The sequence below is a fragment of the Corella eumyota genome, chromosome 4 (assembly GCF_963082875.1).
Source record: "Corella eumyota chromosome 4, kaCorEumy4.1, whole genome shotgun sequence".
NCBI classification, from domain to species: domain Eukaryota; kingdom Metazoa; phylum Chordata; class Ascidiacea; order Phlebobranchia; family Corellidae; genus Corella; species Corella eumyota.
The window spans coordinates 6,232,567-6,243,248 of NC_137493.1; the positions used below are offsets into that span (position 1 = coordinate 6,232,567).

The following is a 10,682-nucleotide window of genomic DNA, read 5'->3' on the forward strand; positions in this document are numbered from 1 at the left end:
TAATGCGTTTCAAAGCAGTAAGCTTCCCTGCTGCAATGTTGATAACATCAGATACTCGTGACGTTTGCGTTATTTTATTACATGTCATTTACTGGGTTGGGTAATGGTTTAACCAGCTGGCAACTGACCAATATATTGTTTAAAAGTGTGTAATTTTATATTTTTAGTTTGTTTTTTTAGTATAGCCTTTGACAGTATGGTGTAATACATGTTTTTGTATGAGCGACTAGGTACTGACGTCTGTTTATTAAAACTGGTAAAATGTTGTGGAAAAAATTACGTCATATTAATGTTTTTATAAAGTCAGGTGACTACACTCTAACTGACTAGCAATAAATAAAGGTTTGTTATTTTATTTTGATACTTATTACTGCTCAATGGCAAACTGGTCAGCTGGTTGTTCAGCAGTACAGAGTTTTGTGTGCCCATTCTGGCAATCCACTTACAAGATCAGTCAAACTTAATATTAAAGAAGTGTCATGCAGTTGTCAGTTCCAGCTGTTTTTTTTTGTTTAACATGTTACAACTTTAGATTGTACATTTAAAAGACTTAGTTTAAATAAATATGTCTTTTATAAGGTAGAAAATTTGTTGTTGATAGTGAAGGTTGTATATTAAAATTTATATTCAATATTACTTTATCTTGAAAATGTCTCATGTTATTTAACTATTTATTTTTATTTAAATTAGTTTTTAGAATCTAAATAAATAAGTTATAGTTTTTAAATTTTGACTTCAAAAAGCATTCAAAAACAAAAATGTTGCGATGGATCAAAGGGGATCAGAAGGAAAGGGAGCCGGAAATATTTGAAAATGTTGCATTTGGGTTAAAAAAGTTGTACAAAAACAGACTGAAGCCTTTGGAAGACGCTTACAAATTTCATGATTATCACTCTCCTCCCCTGTCTGAAGCTGACTTTGATTCCAAGCCAATGATTTTGTTAGTTGGGCAATATTCAACCGGTAAAACCACTTTTATCCGTTATCTCTTGGAGAAAGACTTTCCTGGGATGAGAATCGGGCCGGAGCCGACTACTGACTGTTTTATTGCAATCATGCATGGAGATAAAGACAAGGCTACTGGTGTGATCAACGAAGGCGTGATCCCTGGAAATGCTTTGGTTATTGATAAATCGAAGCCATTCACTGCTTTGTCTTCTTTTGGAAATGCATTTTTGTCAAGGTTACAATGCTCGCAAATGGAAAACGAAGTGTTGCAAAGCATCAGCATCATTGACACTCCTGGTATTTTGTCTGGCGAGAAGCAAAGAGTTAATCGAGGATATAACTTTTCTCAGGTTTGTAAATTTAAAAATAATTTGGTTGCTACAACAGAAGCTTGCAATTGCCAAAAGACTTACGCTAAATCATTTTTAAACCGGTGTACTGGACAAATTTGTTTCTATTTTTTACATTTAAATATGGTTTATGATATCAATATTTTTTGCAAGACGAATATTGCTAATTTTTTGGTATGATTGGCCTTAAAGGTATATTATTATTGTAGTGATCTAGTAACTATAAACTAACCAAAAAAAGTTTTTTTTGCCAGGTTTTGACATGGTTAGCTGAGCGAGTGGACCGCATTATTTTGCTATTTGATGCCCACAAACTCGATATCTCTGATGAGTTTCACGAAGCTTTAAATGCAGTGAAAACATATGACTCAAAGATTAGAGTTGTTCTAAACAAAGCTGACCAAGTGAACACTCAACAACTTATGAGGGTGTACGGAGCTCTGATGTGGTCTCTAGGAAAAGTAATTTATTTTAAATATTTTAACATATTGTAACCAAAATTGTGATTGTGTTTATTTTAATAAATGTAGACACAATTTTTTTTAAATCAGTACAAAGATAAGTAAAAATATTCAATATCCATTGACATTTCTGGTATATATACTGTTACTTTTTACAGTTTTTGTCTTCCAAAAAAATTATAAAGTTAATATTCAATTTTGTTAAACTTTATTTTACCTATAGGTAATTACCACACCTGAAGTTGTAAGAGTGTATATTGGTTCATTTTGGGATCAACCGTTGTTGTTCGACGAAAATCGAATCTTATTTGAAGCAGAGAGAAACGATTTGTTTGAAGATATTCAGAGTTTACCTAGAAATGCAGCTTTAAGAAAATTGAACGATCTTATCAAAAGAGCTAGACTTGCTAAGGTAAAAAACTTGAAACTTTTGGTATATATTTAATAACAAAATATAATTTATATATATATGAAAATGTGTGTTAAAAAACAATTTTGTGTAATGGCCTTTTTATGACTTTAAACTTTTTAGTCAAAAGGTGGTAATTTTAATTTATGACTTAATTATGCACCAGGTAGCTAATTGTTATTTGAAAATGACAGCTAATTAAGTTAGGTCACGTGTTAAAGTTTGTTGTCACCTTTTAAGGGAAATTTCTGTGAATACGTTAAACGATGTTTCAGTTAATTAATTAGAAAAATAAATATTTGGCTTGTTTTATGATGTTGTAATGGATGTGTTAATTGTTTATACTAAGCTTGTTTTCACTTACTTGCTAAGTGTTGATTTTATAACCTACTAGTCATGTACACACACTTTTATTACATTGTGTTAATGGTTAAAGTGCTAAAAGATAAATGTTCGAAATAACAGCTGTAAAAATTAAAGTTAAAGTTTATAGTCCATTTTAGATTTCCTGTTTTTAGTGCTGTCCATTTCCTAAGTGGAAAATTTTTTTAAAAATTGTTTATATACATTTTGTTTTTATTATACCAGGTTCACGCTTACATTATTAGCCATCTGCACGACAACATGCCTTCCATGTTTGGAAAGGAAAAAGCCAAAAACAAACTTATAAATGACCTGGACAAAATTTATGTGGAGTTAGCTAACAAATACAACACTTCTCTTGGTAGGTGGATTTTATTTTTATTAGTTTCTGATATCAATATGTGTAATTTACGTTTGTCCTCTGTGAGTCTCTACCACACAAACAGTTTAGTTGTCATTATACAAATGTTAATAAAAGAGCTTTGTCCAGTGTTTATACAGTTGACAACCAGCTTACAAATTTGCACATCTTGTTTAGACTTAAATACAGAAAAATAAAGCCATTGAAAATTATTAAAAAAATAATCTAAACTAGTTTAACACATTTACTACGAAAATAACTTCTTATTAAAATTTATACTATAAATTTAATGTATTAAATCTTAATTTGTTTAGTAGGATTAATATTTTAAATTTATATAATTTATGTTTTTAGATAAAAAATTGTACCTAAATTGAAATTTGTAACGGTTAGCTATATTGCTGATCTCTAGTATAAATTTAAAGCAACAGCTATTAGTTTTTTGTTTCCATACAGCAACTGCTATCTGACATATCACTAATACATATTCGATTTTAAAATATTGTTGACCTTTACTTTTTAGCGAGTTAAGATTTCTTCTTTTACAAATTTAGTATATTTTCTCCAAAATTAAATTATTATATTTTTTTGTTAAAAGGTGATTTTCCAAATGTTGATGAAATGAGAAGGAAATTGAAACTTGCTGATTTTACTAAGTTGCGGGGACTGAGTGACGGCATGATTAAAAAGGTAATTTTATTGTTCCATTATTTATAATTATGTAATTTTTTATTGTTAATAAGTCCAAGTTTTATACATAATTTATTATATACTCTTTAATATATAGAAACAAAGCATTTTGTGTTTTGCAACTTCAGATTTTTTAAACTTTATGTAAAAATAGATGTTTCTAAAGATTTTATTCTCCTTCAAATAAATGAAAACAACCCTTTTAGCATATGTATAACTATATTGAGTGGTCAATAGTATAAACAGTTAAAGAGATAAGTGTCATTTTTTGCTTGGGTCTTAAGTGTGTGCAGTCACTGATAGTTGACAGATGATAATATTATTAATATGAGGTCCCTCTAGGCCAAAATGGTTACTGGTTGATAACTATTTAATTATTATTAAACTTGGCTTCCTTACAAAATGTACTGTTCTTTGATACTGGAAGTGTGTTTATAAATAACTATGACTTTGTGTTGGAAATTTTATTTCCAATTTCTTTAACTAAAAGCAAATAAATGGCTTTCTGTTCTTATTTGGTTGGTCAACTATATTTTGTGTGTTGTTCTAATATTTTTTTTTTGTTTTTAGGTTGATGAAATGTTATCAAAAGACATTGCTGAACTAATGAAACTTATCCAAAGAGAAGAAGCAAAAACTACTCAGAAAATTAAGGTTGATGGCCCTGCTGTTAAAGGTAATATTTAAGCAAGATTGGCAGAGTTTTTGTTTTATGTTAATTTTATATAAAATTTTTAGGGTGTGGTCTTTAAGTATTCATTAAATATAATTTTAAATTTAAGTTAATTTACCTACTAGGTATTTTGTTTCATTATTTATATTAGTATTAGATTTATTAAATTTTATGATTGTTTTAGTTTTTTATTTTAAGAATTTGGCAAAATGTGAATAAATGTAAGTTTTTTAACTAATGCATTTAAAATTTTCTAAATAAAACTAATCAATTTTTTAGGGGGTGCATTTACACAAAGTAGTGACAACCCCTTTACAAATACATGGGGTGAGGGGGTAAACGAGGGTATTGACTGTGTGGACGACTGGGTTGTTGGAAAGAAGATGCCGGAGTACAGTGAAATCTTCATGACTCTTTCTCCTCAAAATGGAAAGATAAAGGGAAGCGAAGCCAAGAAGGTAAACATTTTTAAAAAAGTTTGAAAATATTGAATCTTTAGTTTTAATTCTGGTATTTTATCTGTTAGTTTTTGACGCTGTGATTTAATACATTACACTTTAAAGTCCCCATATTTTTTTGTGGTTTGAATTTAAATCAATTTTAGTTCAAATAGCTACTTATATTAATAAAAAAATGGATAAATAATTTTTAGTCTTTTGTAAGGATAAGGCTATTACGAAAACTCATTAATTATATGCAAATTGCAATATTTTAACAAAAACATTTAACAATAAAAATTAACAAAAATTCTTTTTTCAGGAAATGTTAAAGAGCAAACTTCCAAACACTGCGTTGGTTAAAGTTTGGAGATTGGCAGACTACGATCAGGATGGCCAACTTACAGAGGAGGAATTTGGCCTCGCTCTTCATCTTATCAATATACGACTTCAAGGAAAAGGTCTTCCAGATCACCTTCCCGATCATCTTATACCTCCATCGCAAAGAAGTAAGTCTGGATAAAAAATAAAACATAAAATATTTTTGAAATATGGGTGGCATTTTAATGTTTAATGCAATAATGCTATAAATAAGTAGGTTACACATATTAAAACAGAAAACTATAACATTTTAATTAAATTATTTGATTATGATTATATTATCATTACATTATATTATTCATCTGACTCAACATGTCAAATAATTTTAAACTTGTTATTTAGAATAAAAATTTTTGGTTACCAGCATATTTAGATGTAAGTTTCTTCATAAAATTGTTTTTTTTTAAGTTTTTTTTGGGATTTTATTTTTTGATATCAAATATTATTTTGCAAAAAATTTTAAATAAAATATCAGATATATTAAATAGAAAGTGATGATACCGATGAAATATACGATATATGCAAATGTGAGATTTATTTTGAACTCTATTGAAATTTCTTAAACTTATAAATTTTCCACTATAATGCGAAATTCTTAAAAGCATGAAAAACTTACATTTCTTTTGTTAAAATGCATGTCTTTAAAATAATCTTCCTTATTGCCTGCTTTTTATTTACTAGGATCAGATGATTTTAACAGTGAAACTTACTAACAAAACTAAAGGTGGGTGTTATATATATTGCATGTTATTGTTTACTTGGCATGTTAGGCTAGCATTATGGTTCACTATTTTTAAAAAGTATAGAATTAAAAAAAATGGTGTTATAAATATTATGAAATTTTAAACCAAAGCTTGTATAGGTTATTAAACTGCAACTATTATAGGTTATAAATTTTATATTGAAAAAACTTTTACACTTTAAAAAAATTATCTAATATATTTTTTTTTTATTTCAGAAACTGACGAATAATGTATTCTGTAAAGACCAGAAACCTAAAAACGAAAAACCAAACAAATTTATCATCAAAATTTCCAACAAGTTTTACAGAAATTCTACACCACTCATCATTTTTTTGCTTTAAAACCAATAAAAATATAAAATCAAGTTATTTTTATTAACACAGTATGAATAAGAAAAAACATAGTGGTAGCAAAATGGTGATATTAACATTAAAAATTCAAAAAAAAACTTTTCAAGAAAACTTTAAATTAATTGTACAAACTTAATTTTTGTTTTCCATTTAGCATGTTTTACTTATTAGAAAAATATTCATGTGTTAAAAATCTTTTTTATTTATTTAGTCATTTTGTGTTACATTTTTGCTTGGGCTGAGCAATATAGATTTAGTAGGGCTTACGATATTTATTTCAGCTGCTTTTAGATAAAAGTGCCAGAACTTCATTTACTATGTTTAAGGTACTGCTTATAGATAAAATTTACTACCGATAGGTAATATGTAATCATTTTTTAAATATTTTGTGTTTTTAGTGAAGTATATAAATGTTAACTTCATTTTTATTTGCCTTATTGTAAAATGGTATGTATTTTTTATGTGAGTAATGTATAAATATAAATATCATATTAAATTAATTATTATTTCTTGTAAGCATGATTTTTGGCAGTATGGATATTGTTAAATAATTCACACTAAACGTTTTGCCTTCTTTTAACCATATGTTACTTATTGTTTATAAATAAATAAAAAAATCACAATTTTACATTATTTTGAGCAATATTATATTCTTAACATTAAAGTTCATACCACAATGTGCCGGTATTGATTCATGCGTTAAATTGCACAGTTGGAATAAAACAAAATTGTTACATAGACTTATGTACTAACATTTTTAACTACTCATGCATGTATTTACTTAATATTAAAGCACAACACGGTGCTGATAGAAATGATAATAATATGTCTATTGTGTTATATGCATACATAGCTAGTGTGGTTATTTGTAAATGTTATTTATACAACTATTTAAAACTTTTGAAATTATTTATATTATTTGGCGATTCTCTAAAATTGTAGAATTTTTGTAGGCAGTGTTATTTCGATCATAACAATGTTATTTTATGCCAAATGTATATGACATTTTGAAAATTTTTTGATATTTCGAACGAGACACGATGTAATGTTATTTTCATATTCAACTTTCAATTAATAATTGATAATGACTGTTTTTGAAATAGAAAGGTTTTTAGTGTCCCAATTTGTTTTATTTTTTTGTGTAAATAACAATTCTAGATTAAGCGCACTATATATTAAAATAAATGTGCAGTAACATATCACACAACGTTTATTTTTTTTTTAATTTTGTTATTTTTATAATATTAATTGTTTTGCTATCACATGCAAAGCAAAAATAAATTGAATTTATTTTAATATAATAAGTAAATAACCTATAAAAGGTAGGTTGTTAAAGCTTAAAACTAGTTAAGAAAAATTGGTTTAAAAGCTATTTTTAAACTAATAAATATTTAAGACTTTTTATATTAAATATATATATATATATATATTCAAATAGTTAAATAGAATATATAATATGTATCTTGAATAATTTAGTTTAATATGATTTTAAATCATGTTTTATTTCCTTAGGGTTAATAGATCACAGAAAAAAGCTCAAATCGTAGAAAATAAAATTCTTGTGCACAAGATTACTTTTTTGCTTAACTCTTATTTCAGTAACCGTCATCTGCAATAGTAATCGCAACTTGACAAACATACAGGGAGTGGATATAACAAATATAAATAGACGATTTTAAAATTCATAAACTCTGTAAGCAAAACAATGTGTTATATTTTTTTAATGATCACTAGGAAAGTGTTTTTGGTTTTCCAAAGAAATAATGTTTTGGTTATAGATTTGTTAAAATCAATAATGCTCTGATTTTTTTTTTAGTTTACGTGATAAATTCGCATAATCAGCACAAAAATGTGGAAAATCCTTAAAACATAAGGAAAATATTTTTATTTTTAGTAAAACATTTTAATTAGGTTTGTGACAAACCTATTTCCTATTTTACTGTGGAACAACATAAAACCAAAAATTAAAAAAGTTGGCGCTCATTTTCACATTGTGTAGTGTAGTGGTTTCACAAAATAAAAAATTAGAAAAAAGTTTGAATTAAATTTTAATTGTACCATTATACCGGATTGATGTTATCAGATTATGTTTTCATTCTCCTATTTACAACATTTAATTATCACTAATTACTAATTAATAAGTGTTTATTTATTAAAATTTAAAGGTTGTTATTAATTTTTTAAATCTTGGTCAATTGTATATCATGATATTGGTAACTCAAAAATAAATTAAAATTTTTATTTTTATCACTAATTACTAATTATTAGGTGTTTATTTATTATAATTTAAAGGTTGTTATTAATTTTTTAAATCTTGGTCAATTGTATATCATGATATTACCAACTCAAAAATGAATTAAAATTAAAATTTTTAATACTAATTACTTATTAATAGGTATTTGTTTATTAAAATTTAAAGGTTGTTGGTAATTTTTTTAATCTTGGTCAATTGTATATCATAATATTAGTAACTCAAAAATAAATTAAAATTTTAATTTTTGTCACTAATCACTAATTAATAGGTGTTTGTTTATTCAAATTTAATGATTGTTATTAGGATTTAAAAAATAATTTTTGTTTGTTTGTTATATTTAAATGCTGGTTTGTTTATTAAAAATCAAAGTTATAAAATATTCTTGGTTAATGTTTATGCATATATTTTTTATTTATAAAATTTTATGTTAAAAATAATTAAATATTTTCAAACCATATTTTATTTATCAAATAAATCTAGTATTACATATGATATTGTGATATGGTAAAAATGCGGGAACTTATAACATTTATAAACTTAGATTTAAAAATATTTAGATAACGAACTTATTTCAACGGAAAAACAATTTAACAAAAGTTAACAGGTTCGATAATAATTTTTAAAGTTTCCCTAAAAGTTCAATTTTTAAAATTATTTTCTTTAAAATTATTACGCACCACAAATGGTAAAATATTTATTTATAAAATGTAAGAGCAAATGTGCAATTATCTGTGGGGTCCCCCTCACTCAACAATGTAATCCAATGTCTTATGACTTTAGCTTGAAGGGGACGTTTCATATTACATTTGATAATATGATACTGTAAAAATATTTAAAATTTCCTTAAAAGTTAAATTTTTAAAATTATTTTCTTTAAAATTATTACGCACCACAAATAGTAAGATATTTATTTATAAGATGTAAGAGCAAATGTGCAATCATCTGTGGGATCCCCAAAAACAATTTAAACTAATGTTTTATCACTTTAGCTTAAAAGGGACGTGTTATATTGTGATATGGTAAAAATGAGGTAATTCCAAACATTTATAAACTTAGATTAAAAAACATTTAGATAACGAACTTGTATCAACGGAAGAACAATTTAACAAAATTTAACAGGTTCGATAAAAATTTTTAAAGTTTCCTTAAAAGTTAAATTTTTTAAATTATTTTCTTTAAAATTATTACGCACCACAAATAGTAAGATATTTATTTATATTATGTATGAACAAATGTGCAATTATCTGTGCACTCTTCACCCCTCACCAACAATTTAAGCTAATGTCTTATGACTTTAACTTGAAGGGGTAGTGTCATATTACATTTGATAATATGATACGTTAATAATTTTTAAAATTTTCTTAAAAGTTAAATTTTTAAAATTATTCGTTTAAAAATATTACGCACCACAAATAGTAAGATATTTATTTATAAGATGTAAGATCAAATGTGAAATTATCTGTGAAAAATCAAAGATATGAAATAGTCTTAGTAAATGTTTACGCATATCTTTTTTCATTTAATAAAATTTATGCTAAACATAATCAAATTATTTCGAACCATATTTTATTTATCAAATAAATCTAGTTATTATTATGGTTCGAAATCTTAGATTTCGAACAATATTGTTATTGTCATTATACTTAATATTATTTTTATTATTATTATTATTTTTATTCTTTCTAGTCCCAATTTTGAAAGAAGATATCTTTAGTTCCTTAGAATTTAAAAATCTGAAATTTTAGTATGTTGTTTATTATCAGATTATGTTTTCATTCTTCTATTTACAACATTTAATTATCACTAATTACTAATTAATAAGCGTTTATTTATTAAAATTTAAAGTTTGTTATTTATTTTTTAAATTTTGGTCAATTGTATATCATGATATCAGTAACTTAAAAATGAATTAAAATTTTAATTTTTATAACTAATTACTAATTAAAGGGTGTTTCTTTATTAAAATTTAAAGGTTGTTATTAGTTTTTTAAATCTTGGTCAATTGTATATTATGATATTACCAACTCAAAAATAAATTAAAATTTTAATTTTTATCACTAATTACTTAATAATGGGTGTTTGTTTATTAAAATTTAAAGGTTGTTATTAATTTTTAAAATTTTTGTCAATTGCATATCATGATATTAGTAACTCAAAAACAAATTTAATTTTTGTCACTAATTACTAATTAATAGGTGTTTGTTTATTTAAATTTAAAGATTGTTATTAGGTTTTTAAATTTTGGTCGGTTTTATCTTATAA

General features: G+C 25.2%; 1 protein-coding gene across 1 annotated transcript; it reads left to right on the plus strand.

Annotated features, from left to right (window-relative positions):
- Window positions 1-695: 695 nt before the first annotated feature.
- Window positions 696-7,362, plus strand: LOC145751288 (EH domain-containing protein 1-like). The gene is made up of 10 exons (XM_082567402.1): window positions 696-1,298; window positions 1,553-1,759; window positions 1,983-2,171; window positions 2,757-2,892; window positions 3,491-3,582; window positions 4,153-4,258; window positions 4,535-4,713; window positions 5,015-5,201; window positions 5,562-5,600; window positions 6,032-7,362. Coding segments are annotated over exons 1-10 (1,677 nt in total). The 5' UTR covers window positions 696-758; the 3' UTR covers window positions 6,034-7,362.
- Window positions 7,363-10,682: the final 3,320 nt, after the last annotated feature.